The 27,533-nt window shown below is 34.5% G+C and overlaps 3 protein-coding genes across 3 annotated transcripts in view; 1 reads left to right on the top strand and 2 right to left on the bottom strand.

Moving 5' to 3' along the window:
* The window catches only part of LOC136815453 (N-alpha-acetyltransferase 50-like), a 431,221-nt gene that overhangs the window by 13,648 nt on the left and 390,040 nt on the right, over positions 1-27,533 (bottom strand). The gene's annotated exons all lie outside the window — the stretch shown is intronic.
* On the bottom strand, positions 1,814-27,291 carry LOC136815433 (putative mediator of RNA polymerase II transcription subunit 26). The gene is made up of 2 exons (XM_067071884.1): positions 27,211-27,291; positions 1,814-5,218 (listed from the first exon to the last, which is right to left on the bottom strand). Exon 2 carries the CDS (start codon positions 5,150-5,152, stop codon positions 2,156-2,158), a length of 2,997 nt encoding a protein of 998 aa, XP_066927985.1. The 5' UTR covers positions 5,153-5,218; positions 27,211-27,291; the 3' UTR covers positions 1,814-2,155.
* Positions 19,907-20,731, top strand: LOC136815399 (zinc finger protein 862-like). The gene has a single exon (XM_067071839.1). The coding sequence runs from the start codon at positions 19,907-19,909 to the stop codon at positions 20,729-20,731; it is 825 nt and encodes a 274-aa protein (XP_066927940.1).

Raw genomic sequence — 27,533 nt, 5'->3', positions numbered from 1 at the left:
CTTACTGGATAGCGTCGGTAGATAATACCCTGGTATTACTATTAGCTAGTTTTCGAACGCGTAAGATTACGTAATTCAAAAACAAAACGTCAGATATCACTTGTTCCTGGGTTTGAAACCATAGCATTGCAGTGTAACTTTGTAATGTAACGAATTTTTCATGACGTATTGTTTTGAGAAGTTCCCCCTCCCCCAAATAAGATAGAAGATTTGAGACGAAATAAAAACATTTTCTTGAAATTTAATAAACAGTGGGGGGGTTGTTGGAATGAAAATGTGTCGGATGAATAGTTATTTTCATCAAGGAATGCTTTCAATTCCAAGGCTTTTATTTTATTTCTAACATCCCGTTTCGGAACTATTGACTCAGGACCCAAGAAATAAGCAGGAGAATCAGTTAGGCTGCATTCGAGCGAGAAAAAATAAAATTACTAGTTATGGAGAATGAATTTGCTTTTAAGATAACTTTAAAATATCGTAATATAAAATTGTTCAAATATCCATAGTCATACCTAGATAAAAATAGCGGAGTATAATAAAAAATGTAAAAAATGACTTCCTCTGCTGTTAGGTCTACATACAAGTTCACCTCACGTACTTGTGAAAAATGAAAACATTAGGGCCATGGTCACCTATATACAGTACCCGGTATTAATCTGGGCTCTACCAGAAAATTCCGTTCATGGGGGGGGGGGGAGGTTGTTGAGGATGAATTGCCCAGTGGTCTCCTAAAGTAAGTGCTAAAAATCGCATTGTCCAGGGGTAAATTTTGGTGTCCACGGGGTTAAATTGATGATTGTCCATAGTTATAACCCATGTCCATAGGGTGAAAAATAAAAATACCAGAAGTAATTCATTGAAAAATTATCCTCCACCCCTAATGAACGGATTATTTTTGGAAGAGCCAAGTGTGGGAAATTTAGATAGACAAAAAATTGCGTACGCGAGTACCTATTATAATAGGCCAATTTCAGAAAAACTCCCAGTCAATACGTGTCTGTTTAAAAACAAACCTCGTTTTTCAGACGTTGTATCTTGAAAATCAAAAATACGGTACTAGTGCTATTGCCAAAGAAATCCGATAATAGTGGATAAATTTTGGCGTGGATTTAATTTGGCGATTGGCCAAAATACGATTTTTGGCGGGGATCTAATTTGGCGATAGATCAATTTCGTAAAATTTGTCGGGGATTTAATTTGAAGAATTGGAAATTTTGTTACACTGAAATGGGTGAAAATTACTCAAAATTATACTAAAAAGTTGTTATCTTTCACATAATTCTCTTTTTGTTAAATTTGGCGGGGATTTAATCTGGCGAATTGCCGAATTTGGAAATTTTGGCGAGGATTTACAAATTCGCCAAATTTAATCCCCGCGAAAATTTATCCACTTATTAAGGTATAGTAATGGATGATATTATACAGTAGTAATATAAGGGGCCATTCAAAAGGTACGTACGGTCTGAGGGGTCCTTCGAAAAGCGTACGTGGGGGGAGATGTCAATCAAGACAATGTATATACATACCCTTTTCAAATTTTCTCAAACTGCTTTTTCAAAGTTTTTGTAACTTTCTATTTGAAAAATCAAATATTGAACCTTTATATTCTGTTATAATCTCAATTTTTTTTCCCTAGAGGAGGGGGGGGGGGGGGAGTACTCGGAAAAGCATACGTACGCAGAAGGAGGGTTGGGGGTACTGTTAAAGCGTACGCGAGCGTACAAGGGAGAAAGGGTAGAATTTTGCTTACTTTTGAGCGTACGTGCTTTTTGAATGGTCCATAACGGAGGTGAAATTAGAATTAAACAAATAATGACCCTAATAAAAATTTGATCTTTTCAAATATATATAAACAAAAGCCAAAACCAAATATCAAGCATATACCGAAAATATTTTAAAAGTCTATACAAAATTTCGTATAACGAAATAAAATAAAAAGTTCACTTTTCATTAAAATGAGATTTTAGAAATTGAAGACCCATCCTAAAAGTATGAGGATATCAGGGTCATGGGAAATCAAGCGTACGCTAGTTTTCGCATTAGCTAGGAAAATATCCAAATACTTTTAAAGATGGAATATTCAATTCCTTTTTTCCTTTTAATGTCAATCCATCGAAAGAGCACGCATCACCCATTGGGTAAACGTGTTGAAAATTTAGTCATTGCTATCATTCCGGGTAGCCGCTACATCTTCACCAAACAACTCATGGAAAACGCCAAAAAAGTTTCGGATTTCACCTCTTTTTGAAGGGGAATCTGACGTTGCCGATAATGTGGCTGGCTCCTCTTGTGCATACTCGACCGGTTTAGGTGCGGTTGCCATTGCGACAGATGCCGACTTCTTTGGAGCAGGAAGAGGCTTCGGTGCCTTAAATGGTTTATCCGTTTGCTTTGGTACGTGCAGTATTTTTTTCTGCTTTTTCTCGACTGGTGCAAACGCTTCTTTAGCGAGATCGAATTTTTTCATGTTCGATTGAGATTTCTTGATTAATGTTGGTTTAATGGCTTGTTGTTTCGATTTTGAATATACATCGAAATCTATTTGCTGTTTATCTTTATTGGAAATGTTCTTAGCAGACGTTGCAGCTGGTACTGTTGCCGACGTAGTAGATTTCTTTCGATTTCGTTGTTGTTGGCGTTTGCGTTGACGTAGAATCTGGTCGGCACGGTGGAATTTTTGAGCATCGGGAACTTTAGCTAGAGTGTTTGTTGGTTTGGTGGCTTGTGATTTACGGTAACTCTCCGTTAGTTTTTTTGATGGCGTTTTGGTAATTGTTGAAGAGTTATTTGATCCTTTTGAAGGCGTGCTGTTGTTGGTTGATAACGTTTTGTTTCGATGGAGCAAGGATTTGAGGGGCGGTCTCGACGAAGAAGCAGATGATTTAGATTCGGTGTCTGAAGGCGGCGATAGGCGTTGCTTTGGCGGTTTGGAAGTTATGTTGTGTGAATGTTCACACTTTTGTGATATCTTTTTCTCTTTGGTTGAAGATTCGGTTAGAACTTTCTCTTTGGAAGGACATTGTTTACTATTGGCAGCCAATGGACCCTTCTTTTGTTTCGAAGGAACTTTCTCTCGAGAGACACACTTCTTTGAACAAAAACTCTTTTCGAAAGTCGATATCCGTTCTGTTCGCTCTTCCTTACTTTTCTTGTTTGGTGAAAAGGATTTTGAAATTTCAGAATATTTCGAAGCAACTTTTTTAGTTTTAACGCTGCCTTTAAGAACGGGTAAATCGTAGGTTGATGAAGAAGAGCTGTCGTTGATTGGAGGATCGCCTTCGTTATGTTCTTCTTCATCGGATGAATCCTCAAACGCTCTTAATCTTTTCAAAGATTTTCGTCGGTTCTCCTTTGTTGAATTTGATTCAGAACGTTGTGTTTTTGGTGGAGAAGGATGAGGAAGGGGTTCAGTTTCCTCAAATCGACTCTCAGTGTTAACAGTTATTTGAGTGTCCGTTTCAGTTATCTGACTCTGAGTATCTATAATGTCAGTATCAGTGAATTGAGTAATTTGACTTTCTGCGTCCTGAGTTTCAGTTTCAATGTCGCTTATTTCGTCGTACAGTTGAACTCTGACATCATCAGAAGAAGTTGAATGTGCATCACTTTCTTCCTTCAAATATTGCTCTACTTTTACAATTACATCTTCTATTGTCCCTGGTTCAATCACTTTGTCAATTTCATTTTGAACAATTTTCTCAAACTCAGCACTCCCAAAAGTTACATTACCAGAGAGAACTTCACTAATTTCTGGAAGTTCTCTTGCTTCGAGAACAGCTAAATTAGGTTGGGAGAATTCCTCTGCTACTTGGTCGATAGTTCTAGATAGTTCTTCGTTAACAACGGGTTGAGAAGGTTCTTGGCTGACGGTTTGGGCGTCCTCATCGGTTAAATCGATACACGTGGAGATTGTGGTTCGTTTAAGTCTAGATTTAGATACAGTTGTCGAAGATGGTTGGGTCTCTTCCTTTGCTGTAGGTTCAGTTTTCAAGGGAGGTGGTTCTGACATTGGTTTAGGGTTTTGTTCGACATGCTGCAGAAGGAAATGCGGTGATCTCATCCCTGACGAATCAGGTGATTGTGGTGTTGGGGGAGGTGTTAGTAGATCACTGTTTCCAGAGCTGGATTGCATCGATAAGCTATTGTGTCGACTTCTTAGAGGAGGTGGTTTCCGGTTTGCTATTGGTTGTGGTTGCAGATTCGAAATGGAAGGAATAGTAGCCGTTTCATTTTGTTCAAGCAGTCCCAAAATTAACTCTTTTCTTTTGGAGAAATAAGAAAAGTTGTTCTCAATTTTTTTGTATTTTTCTGAAACTCTTTTTCTCTCTTGCATTAATGTGGCAATTGACGAACTTACGTCACCGCGAACGTGTTGTCCTTCTTCGTACAGTCGTCGAATAACGGTAAACTCTTGGATACAACGGTCTTTTTGTTCTTGCAATTGGGAAAGAGTTCGTTCAATAGTATTCAGTTCGTTTCTAAGTGCACTCTGGAGATCCTGACCAGCCCTGTTGGTCAACGGTTGGGAATCTCGTGTATTTTCAGATGAGGAATGGCGTTGAACTGTTGGTAGTGATGGGGGATTTTGATTTTGTGTTCGTGTATTAAAAGAGTTTTCTCTTGACGAGTTTGAAGCTTGTTGTTGATTGAGATTCGGATGATTGGAGCTCGGGAGTTGAGAGTTCTGTTGTGAATTCAAATGTTTAGAAGGTTGGGTTTGTTGACGAATAGACTGGTGCTGGGGTTGGTTTTGTTTACGACTTAGTTGGTGACGGAGTGCGCGGTGATTTTGCGCTGGATCTGAAATATACTGGTAGATCTGCTGCTGGTTACGAGCATTTGACTGCTGGTTGACTTGGTGTTGGGATGACTGGGCTGGTAAATGAGGATGAGGAACGAAATAAGGGAAACTGGGATCTCCATAAACGATAGGTCGGAAATTCGGAGGAGGTTGCAGTTGTTGGTGAAATATCGGATGTAAGAAGGGACCATTGCCAGGCGGTGGGAATGGATGATAAATGGGCGGTGATGGGTTTCGAAGACCATGGATCTGATTCAACGCTCGTCGTGATGCTTGAGTTAAGTTTGATAGTTGCTCTTGAGAGAGCTGATGTCCATTTTGAATGTTTGGTAGTCCATATGATGGATCCATGTCGAATGGGTTACCATTGAAAGTTGATCTTTTGTTTATTTTTCGTGTAATTCTTTGATTAATTTACTAGAAAAAACAAGACGTGAAAAAAAGTATAAATTCTTTCAAATAACACTCAGAAGGTTGAAACTACAGTCACACATAAAAAATAGTTCCATTCCAAAAGATTAAAGCAAGTAGCTGATACTGTCGGGACAGAATTTGACTAAATCAATGCTGTGATAATTTAGTTCTTTGAATTCCATCCCGTTGATGCCAGAAGCCATTAAACATTTATTTCCACAGCAACAAATCAAGCTCAAATAACCGATACCTCGTGGGAAGCAGACCACACCTTACATCCCTAGCACAAAGAAGAGAAAGAACTTTAAACATGCAGGGATAAAGGAATGGACATTTCTCGCCAGGTATCAGCTAAATGAGAGTAGTGATTTCGTCAACTCATTTCGATCTGTTGTATAATTGTATATGCAACCAGTTGCAAAGTCCAAAATAATATCAAATTCTCATATCCTATGAAATCATTTCAAACAAGAAATCTATATACTACAAACCCCTCGAAAAGGACATCGACAATTTTTGAGTACGCTGAATATTCGATAGGTAAAATTTCTCAATTTACGCGTGCTACAGAAAGGTAATTAAAGATTACATAATTTTATAATAATTAGCAGTCTCAAATTATTATTTCTAAATCACTTCCTGTCAAAGTCGCAATAAATAACTTCTAAAATTAGAATTAAAAAGGTAAAAAAAGACAATTCTTTTTTAAAAGACAATTTCTTTTTAACCTTCAAATATCAAGTGTTTCCTTATCAAAATTAGTATTGCAACTGCCAGCAATATAGGATCAAAAAGCAAAAAGAAAAGAAAGAATAGAGAAACAAATGCGATAAAATCTTTTATTCATAAAACTAGTGAAGGAACAACATTTTTAATTTCTATATTATTCCAAAGAAAAAGTCTGCCCTTATTAAGAGTATAATTTCACGAGTTTCTTGGCAAAATTTCGCAAAATTTAGTACTGTTTGAATTTATAAAAACACAAAATTGCGAAATTAAATACACGCGAAAAATCTTCAAAATAGGCCGAAAATCGGGAAATTTTCGAAAAATAAGAAAGAGAGAAAGAATTTTTCTAATGAATTTTACTGAATAATACAATTTTAGCACCTAACTTAAGTGTATTAATTTTGGCATGTACTTCATTTGGCGGTTGGCCAAAATGCAATATTTTTGGCCTAAAAAACCCAATGGGGATAGTTTTGGAGTGCAATTTTTAAACATGGAATTTCGAGTGGGGATGAAATCAAAGTCAATTTCCCAGTGGGGCTGAAAATCAAGGGTATTTTCCCACCGGGGACGAAATTGTGACAGAGCGGTGTTTAAATCTTATATGGAAAGTTTTTATTTTTTTCATTTTGCCTTAAATGCTCGGTCAATAGTTAAATTTCCTAAAATTTGGTGATTTTTAGTACTCTTGCACTAAAATTTTTCTTAAATTTCTTGAAGACCCCACCTAACATTTTAATAATTTTTACTTTAAAATGCTGATTTTAGATCAAATTGCTATCCTAACAAGATCTTGTTAAATTTGGCGGCCGGTCAATTTTAAAAATCTCACCAAAAACCACCAAATCCACCAAATTTAATCCCCGCCAAAATTAATACACGTAAGGTAATATATTGTGTTTTAAAGCAAAATCAGCCTTTTTATTGTTTTAATCCTTTTCTTTAAAATATCCATATTTAGTGAATGGCGAAATTTGATACAGGCGAAAAATTTAGTACTCGCGAAACGTGTTTCTCCCGGAAAAAAAATTCGCTATTCGCATAATGCATTGTTTGTAAATCATCAATATAAAATTGTGTAGAGTAGTTTTCAAACTAAATTTAACCCCCTCGCAAAATTAAAAAGTGGAGACAACTCACGACGACGAAATTTTATTTACCTTTCTATTTATTTTAACAATTATAGTGTCAGCTGGAGCTTAAAGCCAGCTGGCCACCCCATCAAAAAGTGGTTCGATTAAACCTACGCAAATGCTGAAACGAGCGGAAATTGTATAAACCACCGCAAACTAACAAGGCAGCAAATATACAAATGAGATACATACGGACCAAGGCCAATATCTGTTACCAGAATCAGAACTAACGACATTCCATTGTTCACAGCTATAAAAGCTGCGGAATTAAACAACGAAGACGGAGATCGAAAGAGACATGATGGGAGTAAGACCTATTTTCACTTAGATATTTCATAGAACTAAATGCTTTCAAAATATTATTATAAGTTGAATTAAGAATATAAGTTGATCGATGGTACGACACCATAAACAATTTAGATTACTGATCTCTCCGCTGAGCATTCTCCCCTCTTTAGCCCAGTGAACATTTAAGAAGTGAAGACAATTCACGACGACGAAATTTTATTTACCTTTCTATTTATTTCAACCTTTATAGAAATAAGATACTAACCTCCTCTAAGACACGCCTCACAATGAGGTAGGTTTATCAAAACTACAAATATACCTTCAAATATTCAAAAGATTCGAAATTTTAAAAATCTAGAAAAATATGAAAATGACACCACTTTGCCAACCTCTCAATAAAAAAACCTCAGTAAAATTTACAAAAGTCTTCGATTCCGAAACTATTACAAAAGTAAAATATTTTAACGATCAATTCTCTACAAAAGATCTCCTTTTAATTAAATTAACAGATGCTTCCGAGACAGATAACCTTTTTGGACAATGATCGAAGGGAGAAAGGGAAAGAATAAGACACGGTTGAATTTATACACTTAATGAGGTAATCGTCAGCCGTGCAAAATTACTCGAATCTGATTGGTTTAGAGGAGTGCAATTAATCGTTAATTGCACTATTACCACTTTTTGCACTCTTCGGCGGGGGGACACTTTTGTCCCTTATTCTTTTCTCTCCCAAGTCCTGTGTCAGAGACTTTTTTTTACTATATAATAAAAAACAAAGACATTTTTTTTCTTCAATATAAAAAAGAACAAAGGAATTTTACGTTACAATAGCTTCTTTTAATTGAAAACAAAGAATTCGAATGTCAAAAATTTTCCCTTTTTCTGAAAAAACTATGATTTACTATTGATTATTTACTGACGATTACCTCGGAATCGTATGTTTTGTCGTGCAATTAATACGATTACTAGTACTAATACGATCTTTGATTACGTTAAATGAATAAAATTTGAAACAAAAGATACTATACTAGTAAAGTTTTGAAGAGGTGAATATAATGACATAATACCAACGACAACCAAATATTTATAAAATAAACACAAAAAACCTCAAATTAGCAAAAATTACACGTTTATAAACATCCAATTTTTTTGAAGGCTTTGGATGTTCTTTACTTTTTGGATATAAAGCCTATAAATGTTCTTAACATAAGCTTATTTTCACCATTTTATGTTGCATTTTTTCCTACTTTTTAAAGAAATTGGGTGTTTTAAAGTCCGCAAAGCCTAAAAATGTTCTTAACTTGTTCTTAAGATTTTGGTCATCGAAGCCTTATATTCTTATAGAGTTTGTTCTCATAAAAAACTTGTAGTTCATATATCTTTAAAATGTTGTCAAAAAGCTTGTGGTTGAGATTTGGCATAGAGAAGTTTTAGGTCCTAAACCCACCATCAATAGAATTTCGATTTTTATTTGCGGGACAATTTGAGCTTAGCAATAAAATTTAGCAATGAAATTTTACATTGAAGTTAGCATCTAGCTCTATTATGGTAACAATTCTCACAAGACACAACACATAGAGTGTACAAGATTTTATGTCCATAAAACTACATTTTGTGATGATCGAAAAGTCCTGGAAAAATAAACCATGTTTGAAATAACTTTAAAACTTTCCAAAGGCAATTTGGAATTCTTCAGATAAAGTTAATAAAGTAAGGCGAAAATACAAAAATATAGTGTTTCCGGAATGTGGGTGAAGGAAAAAAGCTCTCGTGCGGCCGGCCGAAAAGTTTTTTTTGTTGTTACTATTTTTGATAACTTCAGATCATTGAAATAGAACTTTAGAGATAACTTTTATGTACAAACAGTATGAAGGAAGCCCTGAATACTAATGTATCAACTACTAATGATCAAAAATTAATTTACAAGCAGGAATATCTAACCAAACGACGTTTGATAGCAATAACGGTCAATTTGATTTTCTTTATGATGAACCATATAGATGAACCCATTGTCTGCGGCCGGGACAGAAAAAAATCTCTTTTTCACCCGGCCGGTTTCCGGAAACACTAAATTTTCTTATTTTCGCCTAATAGACATTATTTCTTTCCTCAAATCCGCGCCATACGAATGCTATTATTGTGCAGAAAGTGGACACTCAAGGTGTTAGGTTAAAACCTTACGTTTAAGGTTAGTAAATTTATCAAAATCGGAAAATGGAATGTATTATATTTATCCACAGACGTATCTTCCAGGACTCATCAGTGCAGCTCGAATAAGCGAACATAGACTGTTGCTGTCACCAGAGTGCTCCAAACACTAAGGGCTGAGCTTCACATAATCGCTTGTGATGAGTGGATAAGAAGGAAAAGAGTCTATAGAGTGCAAAGAGAACCAAGCTATCCAAAAAGGAGGGTCGGTCGGTCGGCGAAAAAATAAAAATAAAAGTATTTTTTCTCATATAAAATCTCCTAAAAAGACAGCAAAAACTACTACTTCTTGACAAAAATGCGAAATAGAAAATAAAAAGACAAAAAAAGTCGAATTCATGGATACACGTTTTTTTTATAAGAACAAACTATATAAGAACATAAGGCTTCGAGACCCAAAAATTTAAGAACATTCTAAGAACATTCCAAGGCTTTGGAGACTTAAAAACATGCATTTTCTTAAGAAATTACATCAAAATGCTCAAAAAATGCTGAAAATAAGAACATTAAGAACATTTTTAGGCTTCAAATCCAAAAGGCTAAGAACATCCGAAGGCTTCGAAAATTTTTGACGTTCTTATAAAAAAAAAACGTGTAAAATGTAAAAATTGAACATTTTTTAAATCTTACAAAAACTACCAAAATTTTAAAAATTTGGCAATCTGTAAAGCAATGAAAATAAAAATGTACTTCCAAAATCAATCTTATTTAATTTCCATTTTTGGATTTCAGGATCGATCGGGCCGGTAAAACAATTAATCAAATTGGTCTCGCCTTAATCTACTGTAAAAATTCCAAAAAAACATCCGAGTAAAATCAAAAGATACCAAAAAACAACTACCATTAAAAGTTAACGATAAATTCAAAAAGACACAGCACTCGCTCATTTTAAAGAATGCATTCCTCATTGCGTGAGAACCACTTGAAATATAACTTGAATTCAAGATGTGCAGTACTTTTAAAGTGGCTTTTGGTAACACAATGGTTTTAATCAGCATAAAGAGTCACATCTAAATAAGGCTATATTTTTAGTTTCTTATACTCGTACCCAGGTTATTTAAACAATAGACGCGAAATTTCAATTCAGATGCCATGCGCAAGAAATATGAATATAAGATTTTTTTAGACCCTCAAAATGGTTTGATTGATAGCTTTTTCAAATCACAAAATTCAATATTGAAACAGGCCAACGAGTGGTGTACAAACGGTACAAACATTTCACTTCGTCAAAAAGAGTAGAATATTTGCATTGTTGCTAAGATAGATAACAAATAAACATGGTAGTAAATCAAAAATTTCGCCATGCTTATGGTTTTAAGTATGCTTTTATTTTCGATATGTTACATCTCAAATCTTTTTGACAAAAAAAGGGATTATATTTAAATAAACTGTGAAAATGTCAGTCAAAATTTCCCATGAACATCAAATTGCGTTTTGTTAAAAATTTTGTTTCAATATACTCCTCTTTATAATGCGAACTACGAATCAATCATTGCAAATATTAAGATTTTTCAAATGTCTAAGCAAAATCTTTAAGTTCTGATGCTTGAAGCTAACTTAAAGGGATAATCCAATACTAGAACAAAAGACGCTAGCAAATAAACTTGTTTCATTTTATCCAGCAAACTTAAAAACGATTCACGGAAAGTTTGTGCGGGAATTGCGAGAGAAATGAAGTTGAGATAGACTAGCACCAGAAGCTTCGAAGCTTTCAAAATGGAAGCGAAATAATTTGATCAGTGAAATGTTTATATTTTTACCACTGATTAAATATACTTTTAGGTGTCTATAACATGTTAATATTATCAAAATCATAAAGTGTTTTTATTCAACTATCTTTGTGCAAAGTTTCAATGTTTATTTTTCTATGATGCTGAAGATACAAGAAGATATTTAATGTCAAAGTTGAATTCTTTTGCTAACCAATTTATACAGAACTATATCTTCTCTTGCTTCTTTCAGTTAAATAACAATGTAGTCAATTTTGAACACTCAAGAGGAGAAAGAGATTTCTATTTTCTCTCGAAAGTGTGCATTTGGATCTGAGAAGTAAAATGAAACTCATCAACAAGACAAGAAAGACTTGTTCATCTCTCGAAAGTGTTTATATATGGATCTGAGAAGTGAATGAAACTCATCAAGACAAGAAAGCCTCGTTCAAAGAAGATTTTCATGGTTTGTACTTCAAAATATGGGACATTTTTGTTCATCCAATGACTTGAAAAATCAACTCTGGAGACTGTAGTCTACATAAACTTTAGAATACTTCGAAAGAATCATGGAACGCTGATATTATTTTCTCGATAAAAGCACTGTATCGTGAGATTTTGCACGAACCAAATAAAATGAAGTGAAAAGTTACTCTACGATGAACGAAAAACTCTGGTTAGTTCTGAGCATCATATTGTATACTGATTTGGAATTTTATGAAATAATGTTGAGGAAGTAGCAGTAGGACACATTGATTTGATTAAATTTAAAATCCTGTGACTATCATTGAAAATTAAGATCAAACCATCGATCAAAAGACTTTGTCTTCTTGTGTTTCTGGCATGGTTCGACTCTGAAGCTACATATCTCTGCACCATTTTTGAAAGTCCTCGTACATGCTATGATTTGGGAACACTTGAACATGTTTTTCATGTACCAGTTTGTTTCGTGATGGATGGACATTGCTGCATTTTTTACAGTGGTATGGATATGCTGCTGTAAGAAGAACTGTTTACATTTTATTTACGTTGTTAACTTGAGTGAATGTGGAATATTGTGACTGTTGTATGAAGTGACGATAAATACATATACTCAATGATAAAATTATAAGATATTAATAACATTTTCTGCTAAAAAAGGGAGTATTTTTTCACCAACAGTTTTGATAAAATTTTATTTACTAGGCAACTTTTTTCCCTATGAAGTGCTACTGTGTGAAAAATTCTGAGAGTGCTTTAATTGAGAATTTTTTTTTGAATGGAAAGAAATATTTTGGAATGCAACTTCAAAGAGGAGGTCATATTATTATCCAAATACTTTTGCATCACTCTTGATAAAAGTGAAGCCATAAAGAATTTGTAAATACTTTATATAGTTTTAAAATCCAAATGTATATACAGGAATTTTGTAATGTGATGTTATTTTTTTCAAAAAATGTTTTATGCTTTATTTACTATTTGTTATTTTGTTCATCTGCTCTTGATGAAACACAAAGAACACAGGAAAACAAAAAAGAACTGTTTTTTTCTTCTCATCTCACAATCTCTTTGTGTATAGAAAAATTCTTGTGTAGTATTTACATTTGTGAATCAATTTTGGCATAGCAAAACAGAAAATTTCCTTCATATATAAAGTATGATACAAGACAGAAGAAATTACACGAAAGATTTTTCATTCCCCTCCCAACTTCGAACTTTTTTATGTCGCAAAGTATTTTTCGGTTTGTTTACATTAGGAAAACGAAAGTGAAAATCCCGTTCGACCAATCAAATTGTAAACTTTTATCGCGCTCGACCAATCAAATTCCAGACACGTGACCATAATATTTTGATTTGCGTAGTATTGGATTATCCCTTTAAGGAAAACATTTTAGTGACATGAGAGGAATCATAACTGCTTTTATAGAAAGCAAGAAATACCATGGTCCTTGATAAAAAATTTTCATTAGCAATTAAATTTCTTTAACATACATTTAACGTTGTGTTTGAAGAAGAAACCTGAAGCCTAGTCTAATTGAGAAATAGTCAAATAGTACCAAGATCATCATTCATCTTCATTACATAATACTGTTGTTCGTGTAAACATCGAGAAACACAAAATATCAGGAACACAATGATCAAAAGTGCTTAAAATGTTAATATTTTATCAAAATGTTGTATTGAATCTCATCTAACTTATCTTTCTATTGAAGAAAGATTTCAAATAAAAGCTTGTATATACTAATGCCTGTGTGCTTTATAAAGAGTAATTCAGAGTAATTAAATCTTATTTTGATGCCAAGGCCCGGGACGTACTCGATTTGTAAACGACAGCATGTGCCTCAAAAATATTAGTTAGACGCTTACTGTTCACTTTAGATTGATTTCATGGCTTATTTTGCTGCAACACCCGGAAATGAGCCTGAGAAGTTGGAACGATGTATAAAAAAAACAAAAATGCGAAATGCATGCGATTCAAAATTATAAAATTATAAAAAAAATTTACTGTCAGACTTGCAATCCAGCAAAACTTCATAATTCAATACATGGTCTATAAAAACTTAAAGGGGAAGTTAAGTAATTTCTAGGGTACCCATTTTTTGCTGTTATCATCATTATATGACAATATCATGTGCCTCAGGTTACTTTTTATTCGTTCGAAACACTTTTTTCTACGAGATATAGCTCCCTCTTTTTTGCAGTAAAAGTGAGTTTTTAAAGAGAACGCGTTTTTTAAAGAGGAATGGCACGAGCATCTGTTCTGACGTAATTTGCTCCAAAAGACGAACAGAAATTTTTCTTTTAAACAAAATCTGTACTGATAAACAGTGTTTTGTAAAGAGATTCTGCTAGACCTGGCTAGACATTTATTCGTTTTTTTTCAAGATTTCTTCGCGTTTCTTCGATCCTTTACTTTCTCATTATTTCTAGCTACAAGATTAGTAAGTCCTTGACCTTTTGTGATAATTTTAGTTTGATGAAGCAACCGTAAATGCTAGATTTGTAGATGCGGAAAAAGCTTCGGCTCTCCAGAGGAAAATGTGTGCACGAATAGTCCTCATCCCGATTGGGTAAATCGCTAATACCACTTGAATTTTGTGGCTGAAAACGATTCCATCGAGAAAAAAAAGAATCAACATATCCCATTTAAAAGTCTCTTATTTTGACTTTGACTTTACTGTGCGAGATTCAAAAGTTCCCTAGAAGATTCTCCTTCCTTTACTTCTCCTAGAATTTAGAAAATATATATTTAACCCAGTTGCTTTCAGACTTCAATTTCCCACTGGATTAGCTAGCCTTTAGAAAAACCTACTGGTAAAAACAAGTTCTAGACTTTAGATATAGGGCGCACAACGTACGTTAGCATTAACTCACTAACGTTGACTTGTCATGAAATAGGAATTATTTAACAACATATTTCTCTTTAAAGAGCGAGGAATGGTCTAAATACAATTTTTATATCTCTTATCTTTCGTGTTTCATAACTATAACTTTACTTACGGCCTCTTCACATGGAAAGAAGTCCAAAACTTACTAAGCTTACTGGACCTTACTGAAAACACAAAGATTCTTTCACATACCTAGATATTATGGCTACCATTGAATTTCTATTGAAAAAAACAAGGTTTTTGGATTCTAGTATGGTTAGACCGTATAAAAAATCAAGTAATAAAATATTGAAAAAATCAGCTGGATTGAAAAAAGTTTTGATCAGTTATGATACAGCTCTTTTCTACTACAAAGTCGTTTAAAAAAGATTCTTTCTGGAGCAAATGACGTCACACGAAAGAGAGATTAGAAGAAATTTTAAACAAAAAGGGGGTCTTTTAAACACCGGTTTTTGCGTCTATGTTTATGAAAGATATATCGATGTTTAGACATTGAAATTGAGATTTTCGTGAATTCTATGATGTTAGGATTGGTTTTCAGGGGAAAAACATATACCTTAAAAATCACTTAACTTCCCCTTTAAAAACACACTTTCGATCCAGCTAAAAGGAGACCCTTATAGTACACTCTTTTGATCGCTTTAAAAGGTTATCTTGATGAGATTTAAGTATTGTAATATAGACATTTTTCTATTAAGAAAAACCTAGAGAAAACGTAGCCAAAACGTTTCGGACTTTGATCAATAATTCCTTCAGGAATTTACCTTCAGAAAGAAAAAGTTCTTTCCCCTGCAAAAAACGTGACCAAAACGTTTCGAAAATTGACGAATAATCAAATATCAGAAAAGTATAGAAGAAAGTATCTAGAAGAAGCCAGATCTGAATTGAAGGAGCAACAAGAAGGACACGTCGCAAAGAGTCAACAAAAATAACAAAAAAAAGTTACTAGTGGGCCCACCTCGAACAACGAAAAGAAAACCCATATCCCAAAATCGGTTTCTGCGAAAACAAAAAATGATTCAAAAAATTCATCAACTGTTCTTGGACAGAAACAGTTACGAAAAACTTTTGAAGCTTTTCATTGTACTTACGTGACGGTGACAAAAATTGTTTTGTTGAGACAGTTTACCAATCGAACATAATTTCATTTCGATGAAATTTGTTTCAAGTGACCAAAACCAAGGTTTTATTTTTACATAAGTGTTCGACCGTTTCATATCAGACACATATTCCATATCAGGACAGTGTCTGCCTATTGTTATATTATGCTAAAGCAAAAAATAGTTTTCTTTTCTTCTTTATGACCAATGTGAAACAGCTCGTAAATTATAATTGATGAGTAAGCAAACAATATCACTCTTATTTAAAAACAATTCCTTTAAAAGATACGTATCAAAGCAAAGCCTAAAAAACAAGCGAATTGAAAATTTCGCGGATATAAAATTTGAACTTACACGCTAAATCATTTTTAAATAAAAGGTTGTTAGCTCCATTCATATCCTAGTTACTTGACCAATAGAAAGTTGAATTTCATAGGTGTGTCAGACGAGTATCCTTTTATAAATGACATAAATAGTAATCAGATCTTTAGTCGACAAGCCACTTCAAGCCACTTCACTGTACACATACACATAAAGAAGTTAAGGAAATGTTTCCACAATGATCATATTTCTTGATATCTTCAAACACCTCCAATGGGCTTTTCCATAAAAGAATTAATACGCGTGGGGGATGATATAACGTTTTTTGGAAGTTTACCCCTCCCCGGACATATTGAATTGTGATACCCCCGGACAACAGATCTTACCCCCCCCCCCGGACGAGCATCAGTTGATTCCTTAGACATTCAAAATTACCCCTAAACAGAGCAAGTTTGCCTCTGAAACAAGGAAGGTTTTGCTGATTTTTAACTACCCCCAGACAAAATATCCAATATATCCACCCCCCCCCCATGTACAAAAATTTTCTGGAAGAGGCCAATCCAAAGCAGTTTTTGTATAATAATTTGGACTTCCTTCACACCTTCTAATGCCCTAGCTGATCATATAGTTAAATAACTTGCTCTTTTTGAATTATACATTTTTCTATGTTCACACAAAATAATCTTTTAAATATGCATAAGTCATATGTCAGTGGAATAAGCTAGCTTACATCATTAAGTTACTAAATTTTTTATAAAGCGTATTACCTATTTCATTATTCAATACAATTGTTTTAAATATTTCTTTTTAAATTTTGGATACATTTTCTTTTTCATGAAAGGAACTGAAAAAACAACTCCTAAAAGATAGTGAACAGATGTACTGAGAGAAGTAAAAACAAAAAACATGAACGAAAAACATAAACGATGAAGAAAATACACCCTAAAAAAGTTTGCTCGTTCAATGCTTCAAAATCAGAAAATCAAAATAATTCCAAATTAAGATGAGTGAGTGAGTGACTTATCAATTAATATTAACGTGATAAGATTTCAATCGAATAATACATTTTTAATGGAACTATGAACAATGACGATATAAAATGTGTTTAAAACTTAATATGTCAAACCACAATTCGTAACGAGTCACGAATATTCAAATGTCATTTTTTGAAGAAAAAAATGAAATTAACTTTAAACTCGTGTTCTTTACTCAAATTAGGATTTCCAAGTTTTATAGATTATAAAGCCTTTTAAGGATTTTTCCGCGAGCATAAACTTTCGCGAGCTACTGTACTGGATGTTAAGAATTTTCAAAGACTTTCGTGGAAAAGGCCAAACTTTCATCCAAAAATGTAGTAAACAAAATTACATACTAAAATTGCTGGTTCTAGAAAATACAGTTAAAATTCTGTATCTTATACATCGGGCATCTTCCTATTTTTATCTAGGAACAGACAGAATAAGATGTAATCAATGTTGGGGGGGGGGGCTTCAAGGCCCATTAAATATCTTGAGATGATTGACAAGAGCTAGGAACTTGAAATTTTTTGAACAGTAGTAGATATGAATAATTGGAGATGATTTGCAAAATTTTGTATGTAAATACAGAATGTAAATTTGGCTGAAGTACACTTTCTTTTATAAGCATACAGGAAAATTGGGTCGAGGATCAATATGCTTAGCAAAATCTAATTTTCAGCCTTAATTTATGCTTATTTTATGCCTAGACAAGACTTTGATTTGTTTTTGATTTCAAAAAATTGTCGCAGGTAAAAATTTTTGATCCAAGAAAGCTCAAACAGTTTTAAAAGCAAACCTAAAAAGGTTATTACCTAACACTTTGTCAAAATTTCAAGTCAATTGCAAGCATTTTCCAAGAAATTGATTCTGTACCCCAAACTACTTGTCACACGGAGAAGCCTCGCAAAATTTGATAAAAATAAGTGATACTTTTAAGGACCTACCTGGTTATGCATTTAAAACACATTTAATATATCTATGTGAGCGTGACCATTAAACAATCATTCAGAACACTAACAGACGATCTATCAAAATTAGTCGTTTGTTTCTTATAAAAAAACGTTTAGAAAACAAAATTTCATGCGCTTGAAATATTCTTTCATATTCAAGACTTTGTGAGCAAAAAAATATCTATCTCATCAAAAAATTGAGTAATTTGGCTAAGAACATTGATGTATGCTTATTAATGGTGATTCTTACAGATAAAGATGCGTTTTTTGAGCTGAAATCTGCTTGAGCCATCATTTACCTACTTTCATGCAAAAAAATGAGAAAAAAAACAATGATCCAATATTTCACAAAGTCCAAAAAACTCTTTTTTGGCCGTTTTTTAGCTGAAAATTTACCCCAAAATTTTTTCCCCAAAAATCAAGCTCTGTCACATTGGAGGGTTTATAGTTATGCCTGGTTATGCATCTTTGTGCAAAAAAATATAAAAAATGAAAGAGCCGATCTCGAGAAAAGCTAATACCTAAGTAATTGATAATGTGATTATAAAGAAATTTCGAATTTGCAATTTGGCAAGTTTTTCTTTAAACAGGGGGAGGGGGGGTACCGAGTCAGTGTACTGGAGGCCCATAGCTGGTGGGGTAGTGTATTTTTTAGGTTAATTGAGTTAGTACAGTGTACTAAAAAGGATGGTGTTCTGAGAAAAATATATTGAAAAAGTTAGTACACTGTACTAAAAAGGATGGTGTTCTGAATTGATTCACACAATTCACCAGTGCTGCAAATAACGGCCGGTGACCGGTAATTACCGGTCATTTCGTAGTTTCTACCGGTCGTTCTGAAGCTTACTTTTTCACTTTGTCCGGTTAAAATTTATAGGCTTCTTTCGTAATTTTTAATCATTTTAATTACATTTCTTTAGTTCCTCATACTTACCAAACTATAATTATAAGAACTGCTCTAAAAAGTTGGTTCCTTCGTATTTACAACCTTGGCTATTTTCATAACAAAAAAGTTCTTTCTTATAAAAAGTTCTTAATACTCGATTGCGTCTGATATTTATGACGTCAATAAACACACTTTTTTGCACATCACTTTTGTATGAATCTGTTGTTAGTCTTTGACGCCTCTCGAAGAGATTTTCTTTTTATTTGTTTTCCCTCTCTTTCTCCCTCCTACATGCTCTTTAAATTCTTTTATATATATTTTTTTATATACGGTGGAGCGTTGTTAATGAGAATTTTTTTACTCCTATGAACTCAAACAAACCTCTTGCGAAAGAAAGAGCCAAAATAGAAAGGAACATGGCATCTCAAAATTTTCCAAAAATAAAAACTCTTCAAAAATGGAAAAACGATTTTTCATGGTTAAATGTAAACCATTCTCAGGGAATGACATGTAAACTCTGTGTCAAATGGGAAAAGACAATAGAATCGAGCAAAAATTATTCGGAAGCATTTGTGAAAGGATCTAAGAATTACAGAAAATCTGCTGTAGCTGAACATGAAAAGACAACACAGCATGACAAGAGTAAAGAACTTGAAGAAGAGGAAAGATGCAAAGCATCAGGAGCAGTTTACAGAAAAACTGTAACTCAGGTAAAAATAGTTTTGTATCAATTACATTACCTTGGTAAAGTTCTACTATACTGAAATTCGACCTATCATTATTTTGGATTTTAACAGCCATTATAGCCCTGGTAAGAAATCAACCATTACCCCCAGTATCCAGCTGAGTGAGTTTTAAGATTTGCCCTGGTGAACTTGTCACCAACTAAGTGTTTCTTTTTCACGAGGTAGTCATGAATGGCCTTTTTTCTTTTTAGAAACACTCCAGTGGGTGCACCAATTGTCAAAGGGTTAAAAAAGATGTCCAACACTGAAAAAGAAGGACTTTTAAAACTATTCCAAATCGCATATTTGAATGCATACAAAGGCAGACCTTACGTTGATTTTACAGATTGGGTAGAATGGGCTGAGTTAAATGGTATTAAATTCAACGTTACTGCCTATAAAAACCGTACACAATGCACAGAATTCGTAAATGTCATTAGTGAGACAATATTCGAGGAAGATGTCAAGAAAAAACTGAAAAATTCAAACTTCATTTCTGTATTTTGCGATGGAAGTACTGATTCTGCTGTCATTGAAAAGGAATGTGTGTACCTGATGTTTGTTGACCTCACTGAATTCGAGCCTACTCTTTCATTCATTGCTTTGAAAGATGTTCCCAGTCAGGACGCAGCAGGAATCAAAAGTGCTCTCACAAAGGCTTTTGATGACGTGGGAATGCCAGAACTAAAGGATAAAATCGTTTTTTTAGCCAGCGATGGTGCCAGTGTAAATAGTGGTATTAAAACAGGACTTGCAGCTAAATTTCGAGAGGATGGTCTTGAATGGCTTGTTTTTGTATGGTGTCTGTCACATAGACTTGAATTAGCATTAAAGGATAGTCTTGATGATGTTCTAGCTCCTGTTAAAAAAAGCTTGACAAATCTTTTCTACCTTTATCAGAAATCATCGAAAAAGTTAAGAGAATTACGTAAGCTACATAAAGTATTGAAAGAAATGTACGAGTTTGCTGATAATTGTGTCAAGCCAGCAAAGGCAACTGGAACACGTTGGATTGCCCATGTACTACGCAGCATGTCTGGATTGGTTGACAAATTCGGACTTTTATTTGCAGCACTTTGAAAATGTAATTGCTGACACCTCAAAACAGACGGATAAAGCAACTTTAGAAGGAAAGAGGAGACTGTTAACTGAGGCAAATGTTTTACTCCGATGTGGTCTATTTATTGATCTGTTAAATCCAGCATTGAAATTTAGTCTTCAATCTCAAAAGGAAAATTTTGGAATCATTGAATTAGTTGATGAGTTAGATGACATGTTCCTGGCGTATTTCCTTATGAAAAGGCGATTCGAGAAAAATCCTGAAACTATTTTCAATCTACCAAACCTACAAAAAGTTTTTGCCAACATAAAGGAAGACCAAGATGAAAAAGGAAAAACAGTTTATAAATATCAAGACATCACTATTCAGTATTACAAAAGAGAGATCGACAGTATCAAACATAATACAACAAAGTATATCGACCTAATACTCGAAGCATTGAAAGAAAGGTTTGCAGCTTTATCTGACGAAAATGATGGTGACGATGTAACTGGTACTCCCATTGCTGGCGATGCTATTTTGTACGATGTTTGTCGCGTTGTAGATTCTCGCAAATGGATTTTGCCTGAAAAAATGACTATTACGATCGAATCAGTCGACTTCATGCTTAAGAACAATATCGAGAGCTTATCGAATATCTTTGGTCACTTCGAAAAGATACTTAAAAAGACATCACCCAACATTTCACTCGAAAAAGTTACTGACGAGTACATCAGCTTAGTCATGTACACAATGAAACATTTCAATCACCAAATACACACTCCCATCAAGGTATGGCAGTTCCTCAATCCTTACAAAGACGACCGTGGATGGAGCAATATTTTTTTGATTGCAGAGCTGTGTTTTTGCGCGCCATCTTCAAATGCCTCACTTGAAAGGTTTTTTAGTCAAATGAGAATTGTTAAAACTGATTGGCGAAATTCTTTGACAGAAAGTAATTTAACATCCCTGCTTCGGATTAAAGTGTCTGGGCCAACACTAAAAGTCTTTATTGATCGGTATTGTGAAAAAGCAGTGAGTAAATGGTACAATGACAAAGATCGTCGATTGAATCAAAAGCCTCGAAAAAAATACCGAAAACGTAAGTCCAATAAACCACCAAGGCAGGAGTTCCAGTTGCCATCCTTATTCGAAACAAGTAGTGAAAGCGAGGGAGAACAGGAAGAAGAAAATGATGAGGAAGTAACAATCTTGTGATTTATGAAATTAATTTTTTTTTAAAGAAAAATTATCAGGTGAAAATAGAATATTAACGAGTGCATCATTCATTTTATCTTTCCATATCTTCCTCTCTTCAAACTGAACATTTTTATTATACTATAGTATATGTATACTATATGATAGCTGACCTATCTAAATTTCTTCGTTACAAACACTTGTGTGCAGTAGCAGCATAAAAAAGTGCTTTACAACCCAACTAGATGCTTTAATACCGCTATAAAAGAGGAACAGATTTTAAACTAAAATAGGTGTTTAGCCAATGTAAGGGTCATTTCGGACTCCAAAATTTTCTAAGGGGGCTCCGCCCCCTAGAACCCCCGCTGGGGGGCTTAGAGCGCCCCCCAGACCCCCTGCTCAAAATTTACTCGCTACGCTCGTAAAAATTACCGGCCAACTTAGATTTCCTTATTTGCAGCACTGTTCACACTTAGAAGTTAATTTCAGTGGTAAAAACACACAAACTCAGAGAATTCTCATGTATTTTGCCCTAATTTGCCAGGTCCAAGCTGGTCCGAGACCTTCAAGTCAAGGCCAGGTTAAGCTATACAAATTAGTACACTGATTTTCTCCCAATGTTTCCTGTTTACTTGATTGGTTTTTGGTTTCAGAGTTGCAGCTTGCACAAGTGGAGACCGGCCTTAAGTCCAATCTTGTTTAAATTTTCTTTGTATATGGTGGCAATTAAACTTATCTGGTCAAGAAGAAATTAGAACAGTACACTATAGGGGTGGTTTCTAAACTTATCTGATCTAAAAAACAGCTAGTCCGGTGTAATATTAAAGGGTGGTATCAAAAATCCGGTCATGGAGAAAAGTCAGTACAGTGTGCTAGAAGGATGGTGTTAAAGCTCCGACCGTGGAAGGAAGTTAGTAAAGTGTACTAAAAGGGTGGTATCAAAAATCCAGTCATGGAGAAAAGTCAGTACAGTGTACTGAAAGGTTGGTATCAAAAATTTGGTCATGGAGAAACAGTACAGTGTACCAAAAGGGTGGTGTCAAAGCCCTGACCGTGGAAGAAAGTTAGTACAGTGTACTAAAAAGGGTGGCGGTCTAATTTTTTGGAAAAAATCCAAAAATCAAGTTAGTACTCTATGGTCTAGTACACTGACTTGGTACCCCCCTGCTATAAAAACACGCCAAGTAACCAATATTTCATGTCTAAACACACATATTCTTCAAAAGTAAACCCTCACGAGTAAAAAAAACATCTATCTCATGAAAAATTGAGTAATTTGACTAAGAACATCGGTGTATGCTTTTTAATAATAGTGATTCTTATATAGATAAACATGCCTTTTTGAGCCAACAAAACTTTTTTGCAAGAATCTGCTTGAGCCATCTTTTACCTATGGTACCCTATGGTACCCTTACTTTCATGTAAAAAATAAGAAAAAATTAATGATCCAATTTTTCACAAAGTTGGTAACGAATGGATGAACGGACAGAGGTTAAAATTTATAGGACCTCCAACGGGGTACTGTAAGTCAAAAAATATCCCTATTGATAATGATAAATAGTTCACACATACCCCACTCAAAATCAGTCAGGATAATGGCAAATTACGATGCCTGCGACAGTCTCTCTTACTTCAGGAGAGTATCTTAAATTTGATACAAAAAAGTAACCAAAATCAGACATCCTATTTTGAATACTAAAACCAAAATACTGTATTTTTCAACTACCAGAGACATCTGCACCATCTTACCACTTCCTAAATTATAATAGGCAGGTGAGATTCTGTGCTGAATTTCAACAAATTTGTCTGGCAAAAATTAAAGCTATAGTCCAAACAACTCGAAATGTGCTAATTACCCAGGGCTATTTTGAAAGTCTGGCCATAGCAGGCTGTTCCTTAAAAGAGCTTGTGTTCGCAATATTTTAGTTCCTGCATGGCAGATTATTAAGGATGTTGATTTCAAGTAACCAGAAAAATATCTTGAAATTTTGGTCAATGGTGCAAAAAGTTTCTTTAATTTTCCAAACGCAGATCAAAGCAATACCTAAAAAAATTAGGTCAAAGTGTCTGCATACCTGAATCTCCAAATTGGTAAGAAACTACTCTCCTAATTAGGAGAGATATCCTAATTTGCAATAATCCTTTACTAAAAATGTCCTGATTTTAACGTACCTCAGTGGAACTCCTCTTTCAAAAAATAACCCCACTAGAATCCAATACTAGAAGGTGAAATACCACAAAAAGTTAAAAAATATTTTGCTTGCTATCAAATGTTCCACTTCAATATAATTGTGTCTAGTACCTAACCTGACTACCAGTGGCGTTGTGGGAAAATTTTTCTGGAGGGTCAATTTTTTTAAAATGGCGCCTCCCCCCAATTTTCCAAAGTGGTGCCCCCACCCACCAGTGCAGTTTCTAAACTTTTACTAATTTATTTGCCTAGGCATAATGAGGAAGGAAATATTTAGTGGAGAAGAGTATATAGATATATCTTTGATGAAAAAGGGAAAAACAGGCCTGCAAATCGACTGCGAAGATACCCTACCCTATAAAAATAGAAAAATTTGACACTTGCTAGAGTGAAAAGAGACTTCAAGGTTGCCACGGGCAGGGTGCCACTGTCGCTCCGCCAGCAAAATCGAAATTTCAAAAATGTTCAAAACATAGTGAAGTGACGCCTCATTTGAAAGGTATTTTCATGCTGATTAAGAAAATATTGTAAGGGTGGAAAACACTCAAACAAGAAGTAACTTAAGAAAAACAATAAAAAAATCGCCCTTTTAGCAAAATCCTCAAAATTTTGCCAACTGTCGGAAATTACTTTTTGTGACAGTGTTATTCAACCTCATTATATTGACTTTCTTAATCAGCATGAAAATACCTTTCAAATGAGGGGTCACTTCACTATGTTTTGAAAATTTTTGAAATTTCGATTTTGCTGGCGAAGCAACGGTGGCACCCTGCCTGTGGCAACCTTGAAAAGGGTACCACAGGGTTTTAACATGATTTTTTCTTCTTTTTATACCCAAAGGCAACTTTTGACAAATGGGCTAAGAATTTATGCCATTTTTGCAAAATAACATCCCCCCCTAGTATGAAGTCATCAACCTTGAATTCCTTGAAACCCTTGAAACACCCTTGAATGAAAAGTCAATATTATTTTGGGGACACTTGAAATGCAAGATTTATATCCTTAAGAGAAGATATTTTCACGAGAAGAAATTTTTACAGAAGAAATTTTTACGGAAGAAATCTGGGCGTAATTCGCGAAATTAAATTCCGCAAAATTTGATTTTTTAGAGGAAGAAGAAGGCGATGAAGTTTAATAATGACTTTTCATAGAAACATTCATATTTGACGTTATTATTTTGCTGTCAAAGTTTGTTAATGTGACTGGGATATGTGTCTTGAAATCGATGGAAAATATTTTTTTTTTTTTTTTCTTTTATAGAAGTGTATTTCTCACGTCTATTGACCTCTATGAAACAATCTTACATGAAAAATATGAAAAACATTTACTCTGTAAAAAAAATTCTTTTGAAATTTCTCAATCGCTAAATTAAATTCCGTGAAACTTTTAGAATCGGCTCATTCGCGAAATTAAATTCCGAAATATGCCATTTTTCAGAAATACAAAATTTTTCCGATTGCGTGGGATACAAACATTGCAGTGACTTAAAAATGAGAAAACATACTTTTGGAACCCCTGAGACTCAAGGGGATATTCCACGCTCATTCTTAGGGGGTTTACCTTTTAACCCGTTAAGTGCCACTGGAATTATATGAGATTAAAGTAAATTAGTAAAGTTATCAATTATCAGCCAATTCAAGGGCTCTCCTTTACAAAAAAAACCCGGGGGGGGGTACTAGGGTTAGCGAATGAGGGGTATGTGTGGACAGGACCTCCGAAAACCGACCCTTAGAGAGACAGATTTTTGCTGAAAAGGTGACCCTCAGAGAGACTTTTTGAATTTTTTTTTTCAATTTTTGAAAAAAGTCATACCCTTAGAGGGACTTTATTACAATTTTTTCTCTGGAAATCAAAAAATTTCCTAAAAATCTTGAATTTTCCGACCCTTAGAGAGACTAATATAAAACTTTCTGATTTTTCCGACCCTTAGAGAGACTTTGGAAGGTGAAAAAACCGACCCTTACCGTCCGCACATACCCATCATCCATTTTTGCCTAAGTACCCCCCGGGCATAAAAATTGAAAATCCAACCTTTCTCCTTTTGTTGACAGATTTTCCTTGAAATCTTTGAAAACTAGCAAAGATCAACTAAAAACCCTAGAAACCCTTGAAAGTGTGTGTTATATAGGAATCTCTTGAAACCCTGGAAAATTATAGTCAAAAATGACACCCTTGAATTTGTTGAAAAAGAAGTGCTGGCCGCCATGGAAGTATTTTCCCAGGAGTGATAAAAGAGCAAAAAATTCCTTTTTGTATTTTTAACAATAAAAAAATTAAAAACGGGGTAACTCAAAGTGGGGGGTTACTTTATAATTCTAAAAATTTTGGGGGTACCAAAATGATTGGGGGTACTAAATTTTTTTGGGGGTATATACCTGAACCCTGGAGGACCCTATGGACGCAATGAAGATACCAAAGTGTCAACTAAACTGAAAGATTTGATACACTGAACCAGGGTCGGATTTGGGCAGGGCTGTCGGATTTAGGACCACTCACGGTATATGGAAAGAAAAGACCGGTATATATACTAATTCGACAAAATCCAATTTAGGGACTATCTTCAAGCAAACCTCAAGCAAGCTGCCTGTTCCTGACTGACAAAAACTTCACCCACAAAACAAAAAACTATGCGCACAGGTCTAAACGGGATTCAAATATTTGAAGATTTTGAGCTTTCAAGGTGTTACTAAATCATCTTGTACATATTCTTTCTACCATTTCTTAGAAAAAATGGCTGGTCGTGGGTGAAGATGACGTCACACAAAATCATATAAACCATGTTTTTAATATGTGTGACGACATTACACATTACACACGGTTCCAGAGTGGATAAAAGTTGATGTGGCTAGTGTCCCTCCTTGATGTCCCAATTTTCCAAAAGGACATTACATTTCTGTCACAATGTAAGAATAGATCCATTTGATTAAAGTGATACTTCTAATACAATAACAATAAACCAAAAGTTAGCTCATGTACATGTAGTAAAAAGTTGTCAAAGGTTTTCTTACCCCATGGCTGATGGCCCATGGCCATGCCAGTTGGGCCAGTGCACCAAGTGAATTTCAGATTTTTAAATTACCACCCCACTGGTTTAATTTGTAAAGGTTACAAAAAAATATAGAAAACACTTACCATTTTTTGGTATCAAATTGTTGAATTTTGAGGAAAATAACATTACAGAAAAAGTTTTTGGTTGCTGATGGTCACAAGTCACCCACGCAAGTAAACGAATTTTGTGCGATTGCTAAACTAAGTATGAGGTCCGGCTTTTGTCCGAGTACTGCCCCGCCCGCTAAGTCCCAAGAAGAGGGGAGCCGATTTTGAACAGATACAAACAGATAGATAAAGATGATAGATCAGGCTGTTTTCACAAAATATCCGTTTCCCTCTTTTCGCCCCTTCCATGAGACAACTGACTTTCGAAAAATAGGAAACAGATCCGATTTCTAGGACGT

Source organism: Clytia hemisphaerica, unplaced genomic scaffold (genome assembly GCF_902728285.1).
Source record: "Clytia hemisphaerica strain Z4C2 unplaced genomic scaffold, Clytia hemisphaerica genome assembly, whole genome shotgun sequence".
Taxonomy (NCBI): domain Eukaryota; kingdom Metazoa; phylum Cnidaria; class Hydrozoa; order Leptothecata; family Clytiidae; genus Clytia; species Clytia hemisphaerica.
Note: the sequence above shows the minus strand (reverse complement) of the source record. Positions and strands in the feature narration are given on the sequence as shown.

Coding starts and splice junctions, on each gene's coding strand:
- LOC136815433 (XM_067071884.1), bottom strand. CDS start 5,152: ATGGATCCATCATATGGACTACCAAACATTCAAAATGGACATCAGCTC.
- LOC136815399 (XM_067071839.1), top strand. CDS start 19,907: ATGTCCAACACTGAAAAAGAAGGACTTTTAAAACTATTCCAAATCGCA.